Below are 20,707 nucleotides of genomic sequence, written 5' to 3'. Positions count from 1 at the left end.
AATTATGTAAAAACAGGAAATTGAAAGGGTATAACGAATGTAAGTAAAAGCTAGTAAGAGTAACCAATCATCTTAAATGTTCATGAAACAAGAAAAACTGCAAAACGTTTAACTGGCTTATGTTTTACACCCGTATGACAGGAGAATAGAACCTCACTGGTTGTCTGCTGTCTTCCAACGAGCTACCACTAGACCCAGGCACCTACTTCTGTGTTAGGTGAACAGTGGCAGCAGGTGTATGGAGACTTGCAAATCCATGTCGTCCTGCCCGGGAGCGAACCCGGGATATTTTTGGTTGTGAACCGAATAGTTGAGCCACTGTGATAGTTGTCAAGCCTCGCCAAAGGGTGAGCTGCAAGCTGCATCTGGATAGCCTGCGAGGGGAAAGCAGGAGCCGCTCTCTACTACCTTCAGTCAAAGTTGATTACCCCTTATTCCCTAAAGTGCTGTATGATCCATGATAGACTTATGTCTTCCCTGTTTATATCATAAAAAATGATACAATATTTTACAGACTTTTAGCGTAGCAATAGAGATGTGGGTTGTGACTTGTTGAAATAGCGTTAACGAGGGGTGAGAGTGGCATATAAAAATGTGGTTGAGTGAGGGGGTAAGGTTGGAGTGTGTTAGGGACCAGAAAGGGCACAACGTAATGCTGTCAAAATATTTTTTCAATACACTACTGTGCAAGCTCAGGTGAGCTCAGTGCTCATTCATGGCGCTCACTTTGATCCCTTTTGATGCTTACCATTGACTGTGTTGTGTGGTTCTGGTGTACGCTACTAAATCACTGTAATCGGGTAACTACAACAACAAATTTCATTTTAAGAATCACCGGCTGGACACACATTTCACAATACTAGATTCAACTTGATAGAATGTCTGTCTCATCGATATGTTTTTACGTTAAATGAGAGTAGATGTTATAATGTAGAGAGTACTGGGAGGCGTCTAGTGAAGTAAAATATTCAATAAAGAACAAAAAGGCACAATACCGTGACTGGAACAATACACAAATAACCCGCACATAGGAGAGAGAAGCTTATGACGACGTTTCGGTCTGACTTGGACCATTTACAAAAGTCACACTGAATCTAAATAGTCCAACTCGGACCAAAACGTCGTTGTAAGAATCTGTGTGTGCAGTTTATTTGTTTAAAAATCTCCAATTCTTGTCCGTATTTCTGGTTAGGTAATTGGGGAAGGTGAAATTGAGCAAGCTTTGATTTTGAAAACATGCAAAAGATAGATAATAAAGTTTATTGGCCAGCTCACTGTGTGTATACAGTTAACAGAGCTGTTGGTATATAGTTAAGAGAACACGTTAAGATAAATTTATCAAATGCAGGAGAATGATTAAGTTGGTTTATAAGAGCTTCCAGAAGAGAATTCTCACCGATAATGGTACCATTCATATCACTTTTGTGTCCTTTTAAAAGTGTGTATCTGCCGTGCTTTCCTCGCCATATTTTTATATTACTGTTTTTGATATAGCTGGTTGCCATAAAGTTAGTTTTAATAGAAATAGGTTGCCATCAATCTGGTTTTGGAGAAAAAAGTTTATTACTTTAAGCCACGGGCCTAGCACCTCTACCGTTTCTCTCTTCATACTAAACTTTATACAAATGTAAACACAAGCCACAGTTGTGTATCATTGTTTGTGGACGATGCTAAAGTAAATATGAAAGTTGCCTCAGTAGAAGCCACAAAAAATACAGGCATATCGAATGAGCAAATGAAAATAATAATGTTCGGTGGTGATTAATTTTAAGTGTTTATGTATACAAAGAATGAAGAAATCAACATGAGCGCAGTGTACAGAAGGCAAGCAGACCGTCCCGTAGAACGTAGGGAACAAAGAAAAGATTCAGCACTAGGACCTGTCATTTAGATTTTAGACAACACAATAAATAAAATGCAGTAAAGACCAGGGAAATAACAGAGTGGATATTGAGAGCATCAATAAAAGCAACGGCAGTAATGGTAGTTTTCAAATTAATGGTGCTCTCACGACCCAGATATTGTGATCACGGCATCTTTCAGTGTAGAAGAGAGAGAGAGAGAGAGAGAGCAGACCCAGAGAATGTACAGAAGTCGTTTACTGTCAACATAGAACCAATAAAACATCTAAACTATTGGAAACACATTAACGCACCTGGAGTGTTCTCTCTGGAATGGAGAATAGATATCTGACAATACATGCCTGGCAAATACTTGACAATTTGGTCCCCAATCTGCACACTGTCATAACCTACTAGAATGAAACGCAAAGTGTTCTTTGCGTATCTCTTGCGTCGATTTTGGGGGATCACCGCCCCCCCAACAGCCCGGTTCCTGGACTAGGCCTCGCTGTAGGCCGGCCTGATCGATCAGGTTGTTCAATGGTAGCCTCGCCACACCAGGGAAAAAGTGTAGAATACACTCAGCGGAAAGCAAGAGTACCATAAGTGCAGTCAGAGAACGCTTTCTATATCCATGGTCCAAGACTGGCCAGTTACCAGACAAAATTAGAAATATTGCCGGAATGAGGGTTGAAATTTTCAAGATAAAAGGCTGATCACTATATTCCGCAAATTCCAGATAAGCCGGGTTGTGATAGCTACGTGGGCGTGCAGGCGCTAGCACAAACAGCCGGGTTGACAAGGAAGTCTGGATGGGAAGCCAGGGTAGAAGAAACCTCGAAACTGCTAACAGAAACGTCCCAGATTGTCATAAATCTGGTCTTGCCGAAGATAGATTGTCCTACAGCTGGTTTTGACGGAGATAGATTATCCTACAGCTGGTTTTGATAGATGTTAAGTGCCATCAGGCTATAAAAGCGAGTTTTAAATTCATAAATCTTTTCAAGTCTGGGTACTGAGATACGAGTTAAGGTGTTGATTATTGAAGATTGTGCAGGCGAAGGAGAAGACGGGAAGGGAGGCAGGATGATGCTGCGGATGACAGGAAATGCAAAGGAGATTCTATGGGACTGGAGGAAATGAGATGATGATGAGGGAAGCGTGGAAATAAGATGATGCTGTGGGAAGAGTGGAAATAAGATGATGCTGTGGGAAGAGTGGAAATAAGATGATGCTGTGGGAAGAGGGGAAATAACATGATGCTGTGGGAAGACGGGAAATAACATGATGCTGTGGGAAGAGTATAAATTCTAAAGCAATGGTGGAGGTAGAGGGAAAGTGTGCCAGATATGGTGTAGGTAAGTAATGTAATGTGGCAGTAGAGTTGAAAGAAGAGAGGGAATGTGGCAGCAGTTGGAGGGGAGGAGGAAATGTGTTAAGCTGAGTGCATTCTAATGTAATACATGGCTAGTGATGGCTGGCTGGGGCCACAAGGCTTGCCTGCCTGCTGACCCTGCTTATCTGTCTGCCCGTCTGCCTTGTAAACCCAAAACAAAATACAAATATAAACGTTTCCACACAAATACTGGAGGTGGAATTATATTACAGACTGTGAGCAAATGTAAGGAAATAAGTAAAACAGGATGAAGTAGAGGTTACCCGTCGTCCAATGACAAGGGAATAGCAAGTGGAGGGTGTGGCAAGACATTTGCATAATGCTGATGCCTCTTACCATGTTAGCCACACTGGTGGCACTCTCGTACATACCAACCTCTCCATCGTAACTCTCGCCCCTGACGTACAGTGATCACTAGTTTAAGACACTGTTTCACTCACATGAGTGTGTGTAACCAACCACTTGTACTACTATAGTTGAGCGCACAAGTCGATTCATGGCTCCTGGCCTTATATCTTTACTGCAAACAATCAGCTTTACTGATTCCTCACCTTCAGGACCCTCCACTACTTGACTAAAGAACGTTCTAATTTTGTCTCTACCGTATGTAATTATATATTTGTGGTTACAGGAGCATAGCTTAGGTTCTGTGTAATGTAATGAGTCATATAAATGTTTGGATTTATTAACCACTGTGCAGTAGTTACAGCAAACACTGTTCCCTCGCAGACTCCACAACACCTTTAAAAATGCCCTTTCTGTACTTTCATATCTTATTAGTGTTTACGAAGCTCCTATTCCAGCTGCTGGTTCCTGCTACCTCGCCTCCAGTCGGCTTCAGTGATGCTTCTCTAACTGTATAGACACCCGTATTTGCATTTAAATTCATGAAACTTTCTTCCAGTATCTCCCTCGCCTATCACCCACTTGATGGAGTTTTTTTCTTTTTAACTCATTAGGATGTTACCTGTGACTGCTGTGTATACTACCACTTTGTGTTCTGTTAGAAAACTGAATTATCCCTGGCAACGGCAAAGGCAGAGGAAGTAGCTGAGGTGGTGGTGATTTATTAGTCAAGAAAAAACTACTAGCACGGATCTTTGTCATAAGATAAACTGCTCACTGATACAGGTCATATGGCAGGGGCATAAATTATCATAATTTTAAACAAGGCTTACTCTATAAACTGCTTTTTAAGGGACAAGTTGAATTAAATCTAAATATTTTAGAAGACAGCACGACGGTCATCTTTAAGGACACAGTAAGGTAGGGGTAGCCACTGGCCATAGGCCAGGACAAGGCAGAGAGAGAGAGAGAGAGAGAGAGAGAGAGAGACCACCGGCGTGTCTCAGTGCACTGTGTGTACTTGGCAAGTAGGATAGGGCAGTAATCCCAGTAGTTAATAAAAACTGAAGTTACAGTAGCAACGTTAATCATAACCGCATTGATCTTGTTAAACTCTTGTTAAATGGAGGGAGTTGAAGGCCCCGAGGTAACAATTATAAGCTGGGGAAGGCAAGCGTCGCGTTAAGGCTATAATTTCTAGCAGTTAATGTTGTTGACCATAAGTGTGTGTGGATGTTGTGGTGGTGGTGACGCTGGCCCAGTGTTGCAGCCAGTGCTGGGTAAAATGTTGCAGCCAGAGCAGATTAAAATGTTGCAGCCAGTACTGATTAAAATGTTGCAGCCAGTGTTGAGTAAAATGTTGCAGCCAGTGCTGAGTAAAATGTCGCGGCCAGGGGCAGGGTAATGCATTCTTTTATTGTTATCAGTACCGCCGTGTCATATTCTTGGCAATTATCACTACCCTTCCCTTTCTCGGATCAAACCTAATTACCCCTTCCCCAGTTATTCAGCAAGAACAGCCTAATTGATCAAGGCCCTCAACAAAGAGGAGTTAGTCTGCGACTGGGATTCATGATTGTTTACATGGTCACTGATTTTTGTTTTGTGATTGTGGCAGCAAACAACTGTTTGTTGTCAGGATTTAATTTTATTTGCAGTTCCACTCCCCTTCTTTGCTGCCAGTTTCTCTGTTTACACTTCATATTTGTCGTGTTGTTATTTGCTAATTAAGCTGTGCTTTTGTTGCTGTTGTTGAATCTCTCTCTCTCAGCTATTTCGTTTCCTTCCTTCCACCCTCCTCACCAGGTAAAGAATGACAATTTTTCTGTCTGCAGTTTCAAAAGGCTGCAGCATTGTCTCTTGTCTTTTCATTACCCATAATGAGCAGTTTTGAGAGAGAGGCAACCACTGACGTTAATGGTTCTTCTTGACGGCCTTACGTCTCTCAAGCTCTCTTTCTCCACTTAACGAGGTTTTTCTCTTTACACAATGAAATATATTATATATATATATATATATATATATATATATATATATATATATATATATATATATATATATATATAATCTTACTAAAGTCATACACTTTGTTTTACCAGTGATCTGTTCGTTTTAATATACGCCTCCAGAAACTTTTCTTTCGTCGACATTTGTGGTTTTGCTCCCAGTCATTACCCTGTCTCCGGGTCTCTCTTTAATTCTCAGAATTGTTAGACCTGAAACTCAATCGGGTTGAACTGGAGCAGCCACTTGTTTGACCATTCCCCCTTCCCTCCCGACCGTTTTTCAGGAGACCTTCTCTGACCCTCTTGTGCAACACTAAGAGGGGCGTTGAGCGGCTTACTCTTCTTCTTTATTGCTTTCTTCATCTGCCTTTGTTTCCACTCTTTTTGACCTCTCCGTTTTTGGAGTGTGCCTTTTAAGATAAATCCCGTTAGTCAGCTTGAACTTCCTCGCTGCTGTTTTCTCGTTGTGACTAATACCGTCATTCTTATTTAGCGAGCAGGATGGTTGAGGTGTATTGAAGTACTTCAGACATCCTCCTCAAATTTCTTTTGATTTGTGTTAATGTTGGCAGAATTACCAACAATATGTTAGGAAAAAGAACACAAGTGCAACTAATGTGACATTTTATTGTGTCCCAATAAAATGTCACATTAGTTGCACTTGTGTCGTTTTACTCTCTTGATTTGTTCTTTGTTCTCCTGTTTACAGGTGAGTGTTAGATTGCACGGAATTGATATGTTTTAAGAGTGTTGGAGAAAGCTTGATTAGCAGGTGACAAAAACAAGATAGAACTTTAAGAACTAAGTGTGGGAATATTTGAAAATTCAGGATGGAAGAATATTGGAAAAATTGAGAAATTTAAAAAGAAGTGAATGGCGGCATAAAACGAATGCAAAAATTTGGGAAAAATACGGAATGTGGCTTGACAAGTGGAAAATGGTTGAGAATTGGTGCAAGGTGCGTGGGGGACTGGGAGGGAAGGCTGAGAAAATATAGATAAGAGTTTTTTTTTTTAATTAAAATTGGATACATCAGCAGTGTGCCGTAACCTTGTTCTGTATGTTATACACAAATAACCCGCACATAGGAAAGAGAAGCTTTGTACGTATTGTTCCAGTCACGGTATTGTGCCTTTTTGTTCTCTATATGATAGTTACACAGCGGGAACAAAAGCTCGCTATGTTTTAACTGTCGTATAGCATAAGGCAGGATGGGGCTTTAAGGTGATGAAATGTGTCAGCCTGAGCTGGGAGACTTCAGTAGGACACTGAGCATATCATCAAGTATTCCAACAAGGGATTTATCAGCTGTGACAGCTTCAAAGGGTTTCATTCCAGCAGAGCTAGAGGTACTGTCCCATTCCTTATACTGTCCCATACACAGCAGAAATGGAATTTTTATAAAGATATCTCATTCATCCCAGAGAAAGAGAGAGGGAGAGAGAGAGTAGGAAGAGTAATATAGATGTCATATCTAACTCCAGAGTAGGAAATTGAGATGGTGAAGGGTAGTGATGTTGTGAAGGTGAGTGATGTGAAGTGAGATTGCCAGGGCAAGGAGCAGCTTTGCTGAAGTGACAGACATCACTTCAGGCACTTCACACCAAGCAGCTTTTTTGTTGACGTCAGGAGACCAGGGCAAGGAGAAACACACAGATAATGGTGGGAAAGACTGAGACGAGAAAGTGTGTTAGTGTTAGATGGAAGGAGAGAACGAGATACAGACCAACCATAAAACAAACACGAGACCGAGACCTCCAAGCTAACCCAGAAAAAGAGACCAAGATGAAGTAAAGTATAGGATTACATGCAGAGCTTATTACAGCAGGGCCTCGCTTATACAGCAGGTTAAGTTCCGGGCAGCTGCTGTAAAGCAAATATCACTGTAAAGTGATTCATAGCCTTTTTTTCACTTTCATGTGCGTATAAAAGCCTAATATATTTATTGAATATATTATTGTAGGATGTCTGAATATATGAAGGTTGGGTGTAATTAAAAAACCGCTGCATTAGCGAAACACTGTAAAGCTAAGCGCTGTAAAACGGGGGCTACCTGTACACTGCTGTTTCGATGGGTCATGGAGCAGGGACCTTACTGGGGACAAAGTTGGAAGGTCTGTCCTAGGAGGTGTGCTGGGAAGGGGTGCTGGGGAAGGGGGACTTGGGAATGGGGTGGGTCTGGTGATGCGGTCTTCCCATAACTCAGAAGAGTCCTGAGGCTATCGATTTTACGCGGCATATTGGAGATGCAGAACTACCTAGCTTACATGGCTCTGTATGTGGGTGGTGGTGGAGTGTGTACGTGGGAGGTGGTGTGGTTGTGTGCGTGGGGGGTGGTGTGATTGTGTGTGCGTGGGACATGGTGTGGTTGTGTGCGTGGGGGGTGTGGTTGTGTATGCCTGGGAGGTGGTGTGGTTGGTGGGTGTATGTGGGAGGTAGTGTGGTTGTGTGCGTAGTGGGTGGTCTGGTTGTATGTCCGTGGTGGTGGTCTGGTTGGTGGGTGTACGTGGGAGGCGGTGTGGTTGGTGGGTGTACGTGAGACGTAGTACTTACATAGTTCAGGGGTCGCGTCATACCTCCTGGTCACACTTCTTAACTATTAACAAGCAAGCTTTATATATACTCCTCACAGTCCTCTATCATGCCTGCTCTTGAAACTATGTTGTGTTTGCCTCCTTCACCTCTTCTTCCTTCTCGTTCCACTGCACCTCACAACCTATTGTTTTATTTGCGTTCATTAGGTGCCATCTACGCTGCTGGTTCTTAACATCTGAAGCAGCTTGACCCCCCGCCACTCTCTAACACACAGAGTATTATGTATGTTATGATCGTGTTTTCTTTGGTCAGCCCTCTCTCTCTCTGTTGTTAGTTTAAGCTTCTTGAGTCTCTCCTTGTAGTCAAGCTCTTTCACAAGTGCTCTCAGTTCCTGTAGAAGGTTTAGTGTTATCCCGTAATTCTATGAGTAATAAAGAGCTCACTTAGATAAATAAGACTCGTGAAGATAATTCTACATTTAACCTGGATTTTTTAAAAAATCAACTCTCTCTCTCACGTGTATATGTATATATATATATATATATATATATATGTCGTGCCGTATAGGCAGAAATCGCGAACTTGGCTTAAATAGCAACGCTCATCTTGCCATATAGGACAAGTGAAAATTTGTGTATGCAATAATATCGGCAAAATCATTCTGAACCTAACGAAAAAAATATATTTCACTGTGTTTGTTTAGCATTAAATTACTGTAAACAAATCTGAAACATATTTAGTTGGGTTAGGCTAAAATAAATTGCTCTTGTTATAATAAGGTTAGGTAAGTTTTTTAAGATTCTTTTGGTGCAAAATTAAAATTTTTTACATTAATGAAAAAAATATATCTTTAAACGTATAAGAGAAAATTTCAGAAAGGACTTAATTTTAAATGAGATCTTGCTAATTGACCAGTTTTACATATTCGGCGCGACATATATGTATATGTGTATATATATATATATATATATATATATATATATATATATATATATATATATATATATATATATATATATATATATATATATAATATGCAATAAGATCACAGTAAACAGGTGATTTCAGAATATGCAAAACAACCACTCTGAAAGAACAGAGAAATTCCAAGCGCTTTCGTGACTACTCACATTATCAAGGAACTATGAAAGTAAAGCATCCAAGGAAGCTATATAAGGGGTCTGGCCAGCACCTCGCTATCAGATCCCACAACGGTTAAACACCTGACGCGCGCCGACCCAACTTGGATAGGTCCTTTGCACAACTCACCCACAAACTATTCTACCCAAGAAAATTTAAAAATTATTTGTCCACTGTATTATTAAATTCTAACCAAATTCTATTTATTATAAATGGATCTAATTTATATAAACCAAAGGAAATATTCATATTATTGTCAAAACTGCTTTTTATGAAACAAGATTCAATTATATTCCTGTCGACCATGGACTTGCTTGATACTACTTTCTCAACTTTTTGAAAATCAATTGGACGGTTAAAATCTCTTACATGAATAAATAGAGCATTGGAATCTTGTCCAGTTCTAATGCTATATTTATGTTGTTTTAATCTTAGTTCGAGATTTTTACCAGTTTGACCGTAATAAACTTTATCACAAATTTTACAAGGAATCTTATAGATACATCCATCAGCATTTTGGGGGGAATTCTTTATCAAAAGTTTTTTTACTGTATCAAGATTTTTGAATACAACTTTAATATTAAAAGTCTTAAGAAGAGAAGGCATATCAACCAAGTTTTCATGGTAAGGGAGAACCAACATATTTTTAGTTGAATAAGGCTGGCTGTCCCTTTTTGGATTGTAAAAAGTATTTCTAGCAACTTTAAAAGATTTATCAATTACATTTCTTGGGTATTTTAAATCATTACCTATTTCATAAATTTTGGATATTTCCTCATCTATGAACTCAGGACTACAAATTCGTAAAGCTCTCAAAAACATTGATGAGAAAACAGACAGTTTGACTCTATCTTGATGCGAGGAATAATAGTTATTAATTATTAATTATTAAAACATCTAGAAAAGGCAATGAGTTATTTTCTTCAAACTCAACAGTAAAGCTTATAGAATGGGCTAAGCTATTTAATTTTCCAAGGAAATGGGGTATATCTACATTTTTGGGCATAAGACACAAAATATCATCAACATATCTGAACCATTTAGCTCTATTAGGGAGGATTGTGTTAAGCAACCTTGTTTCAAAAAATTCCATGTATAGGTTACTAAGAACAGGTGAAAGAGGATTTCCCATTGCCATACCAAACTTTTGAGTGTAAAACTTATCATTAAATACAAATTTTGCATCAACAATGCAAAGTTTAATAAGTTTAATGATAGTAGGAACTGGCAATGGTAAATCATAGTTAACGAGTTCTTCAGATAAGAAACTTAATAAATCATCAACAGGAACTTCCGTAAACAAGGAAGTAACATCAAAACTAACCATGTTAAAATCATTTAAGTCAGTCAAGGAGCTTAATTTATCAACCAAGTCTATGTTGTTTTTAACATTAAAGTTAGAAATTTTGCCAACAATAAGGCTCAAAATATCAACAAGCCATTTGGATAATTTATATGAAACTGACCCTATGGAGCTAATAATTGGTCTGACTGGATTCCCTGGTTTGTGTGTTTTTATTAGTCCATACATGTAAGGTAAAGATGGACTAGTGGAAGTAAATTGTTTGACTAATTCATCTTTGCCTTTCAGTAGAAGTTTTATTGTTTTATTGAAATTGCTGTTCACGGTTTCTAGGGGATTTTTCCTAAGTTTAGAATAGGTTTCAGTATCATCTAAGAGATTATTCATTTTTTCTTGGTAATCATTTTCTTTCATAATTACTATTGCATTTATTTTGTCTGCTTTAGTAAGGCGCAAATTTTTATTGTTATTAAGTGTATCATAAGACTTAAAGAATCTTTGAGGGCAATTGGGAATGTTTGGTTTTAACATAGAGCTATATACCATTCCTTTACTAATATTAATTTCATTAGAGGATAAATCAGAAATTTTTTCAAAGTTACAAAAGGCTTTTGCAATTTCAACATTATTAAGTTTTTTTGAAGTTGCAAAACTTAGGCCAAAACCTAGAGCAGCAGTTGTATGTTTGTCTGAAATTTCATCTGATAAGTTAATTACAAAATTGTTATTAGCATGCTTTGTCCAATCACTATTTTCAATTAAAATGTCTAATTTTCTTTGTAGTTTGCTCTTGAGTTCATTACAATGGTTCAGATATGTTGATGATATTTTGTGTCTTATGCCCAAAAATGTAGATATACACCATTTCCTTGGAAAATTAAATAGGTTAGCCCATTCTATAAACTTTACTGTTGAGTTTGAAGAAAATAACTCATTGCCTTTTCTAGATGTTTTAATTATTAAGGGTAATAATGAATTCAAATTTAAAATTTACAGAAAACCTACAAATGTTCCTATGTCCACTATTATTCCTCGCATCAAGATAGAGTCAAACTGTCTGTTTTCTCATCAATGTTTTTGAGAGCTTTACGAATTTGTAGTCCTGAGTTCATAGATGAGGAAATATCCAAAATTTATGAAATAGGTAATGATTTAAAATACCCAAGAAATGTAATTGATAAATCTTTTAAAGTTGCTAGAAATATTTTTTACAATCCAAAAAGGGACAACCAGCCTTATTCAACTAAAAATATGTTGGTTCTCCCTTACCATGAAAACTTAGTTGATATGCCTTCTCTTCTTAAGACTTTTAATATTAAAGTTGTATTCAAAAATCTTGATACAGTAAAAAAACTTTTGATAAAGAATTCCCCCCAAAATGCTGATGGATGTGTCTATAAGATTCCTTGTAAAATTTGCGATAAAGTTTATTACGGTCAAACTGGTAAAAATCTCGAACTAAGATTAAAACAACATAAATATAGCATTAGAACTGGACAAGATTCCAATGCTCTATTTATTCATGTAAGAGATTTTAACCGTCCAATTGATTTTCAAAAAGCTGAGAAAGTAGTATCAAGCAAGTCCATGGTCGACAGGAATATAATTGAATCTTGTTTCATAAAAACAGTTTTGACAATAATATGAATATTTCCTTTGGTTTATATAAATTAGATCCATTTATAATTAATAGAATTTGGGAAGAATTTAATAATACACTGGACAAATAATTTTTAAATTTTCTTGGGTAGAATAGTTTGTGGGTGAGTTGTGCAAAGGACCTATCCAAGTTGGGTCGGCGCGCGTCAGGTGTTTAACCGTTGTGGGATCTGATAGTGAGGTGCTGGCCAGACCCCTTATATAGCTTCCTTGGATGCTTTACTTTCATAATTCCTTGATAATGTGAGTAGTCACGAAAGCGCTTGGAATTTCTCTGTTCTTTCAGAGTGGTTGTTTTGTATATATATATATTTTTTATTATTATCACACTGGCCGATTCCCACCAAGGCAGGGTGGCCCGAAAAAGAAAAACTTTCACCATCATTCACTCCATCACTGTCTTGCCAGAAGGGTGCTTTACACTACAGTTTTTAAACTGCAACATTAACACCCCTCCTTCCGAGTGCAGGCACTGTACTTCCCATCTCCAGGACTCAAGTCCGGCCTGCCGGTTTCCCTGAATCCCTTCATAAATGTTACTTTGCTCACACTCCAACAGCACGTCAAGTATTAAAAACCATTTGTCTCCATTCACTCCTATCAAACACGCTCACGCATGCCTGCTGGAAGTCCAAGCCCCTCGCACACAAAACCTCCTTTACCCCCTCCCTCCAACCTTTCCTAGGCCGACCCCTACCCCGCCTTCCTTCCACTACAGACTGATACACTCTTGAAGTCATTCTGTTTCGCTCCATTCTCTCTACATGTCCGAACAACCTCAACAACCCTTCCTCAGCCCTCTGGACAACAGTTTTGGTAATCCCGCACCTCCTCCTAACTTCCAAACTACGAATTCTCTGCATTATATTCACACCACACATTGCCCTCAGACATGACATCGCCACTGCCTCCAGCCTTCTCCTCGCTGCAACATTCATCACCCACGCTTCACACCCATATAAGAGCGTTGGTAAAACTATACTCTCATACATTCCCCTCTTTGCCTCCAAGGACAAAGTTCTTTGTCTCCACAGACTCCTAAGTGCACCACTCACTCTTTTTCCCTCATCAATTCTATGATTCACCTCATCTTTCATAGACCCATCCGCTGAAACGTCCACTCCCAAATATCTGAGTACGTTCACCTCCTCCATACTCTCTCCCTCCAATCTGATATCCAATCTTTCATCACCTAATCTTTTTGTTATCCTCATAACCTTACTCTTTCCTGTATTCACCTTTAATTTTCTTCTTTTCCACACCCTACCAAATTCATCCACCAATCTCTGCAACTTCTCATCAGAATCTCCCAAGAGCACAGTGTCATCAGCAAAGAGCAGCTGTGACAACTCCCACTTTGTGTGTGATTCTTTATCTTTTAACTCCACGCCTCTTGCCAAGACCCTCGCATTTACTTCTCTTACAACCCCATCTATAAATATATTAAACAACCACGGTGACATCACACATCCTTGTCTAAGGCCTACTTTTACTGGGAAAAAATTTCCCTCTTTCCTACATACTCTAACTTGAGCCTCACTATCCTCGTAAAAACTCTTCATTGCTTTCAGTAACCTACCTCCTACACCATACACTTGCAACATCTGCCACATTGCCCCCCTATCCACCCTGTCATACGCCTTTTCCAAATCCATAAATGCCACAAAGACCTCTTTAGCCTTATCTAAATACTGTTCACTTATATGTTTCACTGTAAACACCTGGTCCACACACCCCCTACCTTTCCTAAAGCCTCCTTGTTCATCTGCTATCCTATTCTCCGTCTTACTCTTAATTCTTTCAATTATACTCTACCATACACTTTACCAGGTATACTCAACAGACTTATCCCCCTATAATTTTTGCACTCTCTTTTATCCCCTTTGCCTTTATACAAAGGAACTATGCATGCTCTCTGCCAATCCCTAGGTACCTTACCCTCTTCCATACATTTATTAAATAATTGCACCAACCACTCCAAAACTATATCCCCACCTGCTTTTAACATTTCTATCTTTATCCCATCAATCCCGGCTGCCTTACCCCCTTTCATTTTACCTACTGCCTCACGAACTTCCCCCACACTCACAACTGGCTCTTCCTCACTCCTACAAGATGTTATTCCTCCTTGCCCTATATATATATATATATATATATATATATATATATATATATATATATATATATATATATATATATATACATACATACATATATATTTCCAAACGTTAATTAAAATCAATAAAGCTGCAGTAACTGCAAAATATATAGCGTCGTAATCACCTCCCACTCCTCACATAATTTATTAGCGAGTCAAACTGGCCAAATTTTATGCCCCGATAAAGTCAAGGGTTTCCAAAATATTGTCCTAGCATCACTCTGGGCGGAATAAGTGGGTGGCAGCACGTGATTTGAGAGGCTAATTAATTTAAATGTCGAGTATTTTGCAAGTGTATTAAGGAGTGATCAAGTTGAGCAAAGATAGTGAAGAGTGGTCAATTTCAGCACAGATTCACCAGTTACCTGCACTCTGGAGAGGAAACTTTCGACGACGTTTCAGTAGAGAACGGTCTATCCTGGAGGTGAGGCGTCTTGAAAACGGTCCATGATGGTCCATTTTCAAGGCGCCTCACCTTATCTGAGAAGCTGAGGAGAAAAGTCAGAAGTCATAATCTCTACTCGTTTATCAAAATTACTGCCTACGAGAGGAAGAGACTTAGTAGATGATGAGAATAGTCCCCTTCCCTGTGGGATGGGATTATTCTGCATAAACTTTAAGTGGGAAACAAGCATTTTAAATTTACACTAAATAAGTGTAAAGGGCCAAAGACTTTTTAACACAATACCTTCGAAGTTCATACATAGGATGCGGTACCAACAGAACCCCTATAAGTCTTCAGTAGGAAACTTGACAACCTCCTTGCGTCAGTTCCTGATCAGCCAGGCTATGATGTTTACGTTGCACTGCATGGTGTTGTCTCAAATTTCCTGACTCGTAAGTATATTATACAAGGAAGCCTGACTTAGAACCGGGTCTCGGGGCGATGACTCCCGGAATCTACATAGTTGTAAGAACCTTCGGTTCTGGGGGTGACGTATGAACAAGTTTTCTTACATCTGCTGCCCCTGCTTGTCTAGCAGTAAATAGTTAACTGGATATTAGTTAACTGTTGTGGGCCGCATACTGGGAAAACTAGTTAGTATACTTACAGGGATTGGGCTTTAAAATGAGCTGCTAGATAACCAGGTTTTGCATGTAAATGGGCTGAGGTAGGATAATATATAGCCTTCAAAAGAGCTGAGGTAAGATAACAGCTCACAGCCTGTAAATGAACCGAAGTAGGCAATCAGGTCATAGCCTGTAAATGAGCGGAGGTAGGATAACTTGTAGCATGTAAAATCATCTATATATAAAAACCATCGTTACTTTCACGTCATCATAATTCACCAGGTAATGATCGACGTAAAAAAAATAAATTTGAATCACGATTTAATAGTTGTTATAAACTGTAAATTATGTAAGTACCGAAGATTAAATTATCTGGAGTTAACTACAGTGTTGGGTGTTGATAGATAGCTGGAGTGTCGGAAGCATGTTAAAAGTTTTGCACTCTGATAGGATTTTTGTTCTATTCTGTCTTGATGAATAGGACACCTGTATAACACTTAAGTTGCTACACTGATGAAGACGTTTTGCCAGCCAGTGTTTTTTTTCTATCCAGCACAGGATACTGGAGACCGTGGAAGAAGTGGAGATAAACTTTGAGGTGATCAGTCCCATCGAAAACGTCGTCTTACATTCAGTTTGCTTTGCGTGTATCTTGATACTTGTCATTCTTGTAATGTTTATTTTCGAGTATATATAAGTGTCTGGTCTTAGACCGGGTCGCTGGGGAGGTAGGGGGGGGGGGTGATTGACGGAACCATTCATCAAGGATTACATGTCATTAAGACACGTACACAACTAACATGCTTCTTATTAATTTATTAAGAAAACGTTTCGTTCACTGGGATCTCCCGGAGAACACAACGTTTCCATAATAGAAATATATTAATGTTGCATAGATATGTGAAGTACATACTTGTCAGTACTAGATACTATCTTTATCTAGATATAACAGGCATTAAGAGGACGTGGAGAGTGACCACGTATATATACTGTGTTATAAAAGACGTTCTTGTCTTTCAAACTGCCAAAAAAATTTCTTCAACGGAGAAAATACATTTATAAATTTTAACTCGTCAGTATGGGAAGTAGAATACACTTAATATAAAGTGATTAGTCCACTTATTCTTTCACCATATTTTAACATTTTTTTTTGAGCTGAATCTCGCTATTCCTGTGGATAAATATGAATAGTCGTATGGTAGCGACAATTTTTTTTAAGAGAGCAAAAAATTTGAGCACTGTATTTAATAGTGTCCAAATTACTCTTGTCTTTTTAATAAATAAAAAGAAATAAACGTCTGATGTGGCCGGAAAATTTCACAAATAAAACACTAGTCATAAGTGATGTGGCAACTTGATTATGGTTCAGGAAGGAAGGAAATATTATCTAAAGCATCCTCTTTAAGTGAGGCTTATTTGTGACTTCATAAATACTTTCCAGAGTTTGCACTTTCAGATGAAATTTCCAAGCTCAATAAAAGTCACAGTAATTCACTTTTGTCGTTCCGTGATATTCACAAAAGATTGAGTCTCTAAGAAGAGCATTTGATGCGAGACTTGAAGACTGCAAGCTCAGCCAAGTCAAATTTTTTTCTTCACTGACCCGTTTAATTTCGACGCTGAAAGTGCAGTGGAAATACAGTGTCACTTAAGTTTAAAATAGAAGTTTAATAAGGTCGGTGCGCCAGACTGTGTTTGTGGATTCATAAATGTGGAGTGTCTTGTCAGGTGTTGTGATGTCAGATGTTTTATTATTAGGTGTTGTGACGTCAGATGTTTTATTGTTAGGTGTTGTGACGTCAGATGTTTTATTGTTAGGTGATGTGACGTCAGATGTTTTGTCAGGTATTGTGACGTCAGATGTTTTATTGTCAGGTGTTGTGACGTCAGATGTTGTTTTGTCAGGTGTTGTGACGTCAGATGTTATTGTCAGGTGTTGTGGCGTCAGATGTTTTATTGTTAGGTGTTGTGACGTCAGATGTTTTATTGTTAGGTGTTGTGACGTCAGATGTTTTATTGTTAGGTGTTGTGACGTCAGATGTTTTATTGTTAGGTGTTGTGACGTCAGACGTTTTATTGTCAGGTGTTGTGACGTCAGACGTTTTATTGTTAGGTGTTGTGACGTCAGATGTTTTATTGTCAGGTGTTGTGACGTCAGATGTTTTATTGTCAGGTGTTGTGACGTCAGATGTTTTATTGTCAGGTGTTGTGACGTCAGATGTTTTATTGTCAGGTGTTGTGACGTCAGATGTTTTATTGTCAGGTGTTGTGACGTCAGATGTTTTATTGTCAGGTGTTGTGACGTCAGATGTTTTATTGTCAGGTATTGTGACGTCAGATGTTTTATTGTCAGGTGTTGTGACGTCAGATGTTTTATTGTCAGGTGTTGTGACGTCAGATGTTGTTTTATTGTCAGGTGTTGTGACGTCAGATGTTGTTTTATTGTCAGGTGTTGTGACGTCAGATGTTTTATTGTCAGGTGTTGTGACATCGGATGTTTTATTGTCAGGTGTTGTGAGGTCAGATGTTTTATTGTCAGGTGTTGTGACGTCAGATGTTTTATTGTCAGGTGTTGCGACGTCAGATGTTGTTTTATTGTCAGGTGTTGTGACGTCAGATGTTTTATTGTTAGGTGTTGTGACGTCAGATGTATTATTGTTAGGTGTTGTGACGTCAGATGTTTTGTCAGGTGTTGTGACGTCAGATGTTTTATTGTCAGGTGTTGTGAGGTCAGATGTTTTATTGTCAAGTGTTGTGTCGTCAGATGTTGTTTTATTGTCAGGTGTTGTGACGTCAGATGTTGTTTTATTGTCAGATGTTTTATTGTTAGGTGTTGTGACGTCAGATGTTGTTTTATTGTCAAGTGTTGTGACGTCAGATGTTTTATTGTCAGGTGTTGTGACGTCAGATGTTTTATTGTCAGGTGTTGTGACGTCAGATGTTGTTTTATTGTCAGGTGTTGTGACGTCAGATGTTTTATTGTTAGGTGTGACGTCAGATGTTTTATTGTCAAGTGTTGTGACGTCAGATGTTGTTTTATTGTCAGGTGTTGTGACGTCAGATGTTTTATTGTTAGGTGTTGTGACGTCAGATGTTTTATTGTTAGGTGTTGTGACGTCAGATGTTTTATTGTCAGGTGTTGTGACGTCAGATGTTTTATTGTTAGGTGTTGTGACGTCAGATGTTGTTTTATTGTCAGGTGTTGTGACGTCAGATGTTTTATTGTCAGGTGTTGTGAGGTCAGATGTTTTATTGTCAGGTGTTGTGACGTCAGATGTTGTTTTATTGTCAGGTGTTGTGACGTCAGATGTTTTATTGTTAGGTGTGACGTCAGATGTTTTATTGTCAGGTGTTGTGATGTCAGATGTTGTTTTATTGTCAGGTGTTGTGACGTCAGATGTTGTTTTATTGTTAGGTGTTGTGACGTCAGATGTTGTTTTATTGCCAGGTGTTGTGACGTCAGATGTTGTTTTATTGTCAGGTGTTGTGACGTCAGATGTTTTATTGTTAGGTGTTGTGACGTCAGATGTTGTTTAATTGTTAGGTGTTGTGACGTCAGATGTTGTTTTATTGCCAGGTGTTGTGACGTCAGATGTTTTATTGCCAGGTGTTGTGACATAAATCTTACGAACTTCTTGCCTTCATTACACACTTTGCTTTCTTTTGTTTCTTAATATTTCTTTTTATTGAGTTTCGTTATCAGTTTAGGTGTCCCAGACAGAGACCTGAGCGATGATTTCACAGACTCGAACACGTAACATTCATACCTAAGCTGAAATTAGTGCTATTATGCTTGTAATTCTTTAATCGCCAGTTCTGAAGCAATTACTACTACAATTACGTCACTAAAACTGCAAATAATAATATTATTAATATTAAAATTACAACTACTACAGGTGTTCTGTCATGAAAATATATCGCTTATTCTAATATTTATTCTCTTCTCATTATCTATATTATTTTTTTAAGATAATCACTAATGAATGTTCTTTTCTCTTTTCACCACCACCACCACCACCACAACAACAACAACAACAACAACAACCAACAGGACTTAGCTTCAACCTGTCAGCGGTACAGGGTAAGGCGTCGGCGGGAGCCAAGACTGTTGGTTCGTTCTTCTCAACAGCGTTCAGCAAGGCAGGCGCCAGCGTGAAGGAGGCCGGATCCAAGATCAAGGAGAGCGTCGAGAAAAATGTGAGTATTGTGGTGCATTTCATGGAGAGCTAAACCAGTGTGGGTCTTTAAGCGCAAAGAAGGGTGGAGGCTCGTTTCTCCGTATACTAAACGCGAGACAAGCACAAGGTTGTATGTCACCTGTTGACCACTCGTCAAGAACGCTTTTATCCCTAAAATAGGGACGAAAATAAACTTTCACGTATATGGAGAGAGAGAGAGAGAGGTGCGCATATATCCTTGAGTGTCCACCTACTTCACTTTTTTTTTTTTGTTACCCAAAGTATTCGCTAGAATGATGGTGCTTGACAGCTTGTTTCACTCGTACACAGTTCTGTTGTCCAACATTCTCCTGTTTACACGTCTTAATGACCAACATACCTCAGCTCATTATTGTGCGTTTAATTCATGTTAAGCGCTAAACCCATGTAGGTCATTTAGCGCAAGAGGTGGTGGAGGCTTGATCCTCCGTCTGCTGAGCGCGAAACAGCTCATTATTACCATTTTTTTTACAAGCAACAGAGAAACGGAATAGTATCCATCTAACTTTCCACATGCATTTCCACCCACTCCGACCTACGCCTACCCACACCCAACCTTCTCTATTCACCTTTTGATAGCTTGGTTTGTCGTGCGAGGAGGGAGGGCGGTGTGTGTGTGTGTGTGTGTGTGTGTGTGTGTGTGTGTGTGTGTGTGTGTGTGTGTGTGTGTGTGTGTGTGAGAGAGTGTGTGAGGCCATCATTCAAGACATTCCACCTGCATCTTTCTTGAGGGCCCTTTCATAAATTGCTGGGTTGCTTGCTGCAAATATTTAAATCGTAAATTATAGATCCTTAGATGTAAATAACCTTGGCCACTTTAGACAAAGGTAGGTGGGGGGGGAGTGTAAGTAAGTTGGTCGCTGTAGATACGTTAATCATTGTTAGGATTATCTGGTTGCAAAAGAACAACTTTGCCTAATAGACTAAACTCGGTGATTCGGCTTAAACGGCATGTGTGTGTGTGTGTGTGTGTGTGTGTGTGTGTGTGTGTGTGTGTGTGTGTGTGTGTGTGATACGTTGTCACAACTGTCACGTTATTTTAAAAGCGAAGTTGGATAACGTGCCCTTTCATTCAGTGTGAGAAAAAAGTACGAAA

General features: G+C 39.0%; 1 protein-coding gene across 7 annotated transcripts in view; it reads left to right on the top strand.

The window, feature by feature from the left end:
• Sap47 (Synapse-associated protein 47kD) overlaps positions 1 to 20,707 on the top strand; it is a 319,381-nt gene that overhangs the window by 91,722 nt on the left and 206,952 nt on the right. For all 7 annotated transcript variants that reach the window (XR_008407616.2, XM_053781886.2, XM_053781884.2 and 4 more), the window contains one exon: positions 19,446 to 19,591. Coding sequence is in view for 6 of the 7 variants with exons in the window: in XM_053781886.2 (XP_053637861.1) it covers positions 19,446 to 19,591 (146 nt within the window). In the remaining variant the exon portion in view is untranslated. The remainder of the gene's footprint in view (positions 1 to 19,445; positions 19,592 to 20,707) is intronic.

The sequence above is a fragment of the Cherax quadricarinatus genome, chromosome 30 (assembly GCF_038502225.1).
Source record: "Cherax quadricarinatus isolate ZL_2023a chromosome 30, ASM3850222v1, whole genome shotgun sequence".
NCBI classification, from domain to species: Eukaryota; Metazoa; Arthropoda; class Malacostraca; order Decapoda; family Parastacidae; genus Cherax; species Cherax quadricarinatus.
The sequence above is the reverse complement of the archived record's forward strand: the minus strand, read 5'-3'. Positions and strand labels throughout refer to the sequence as shown.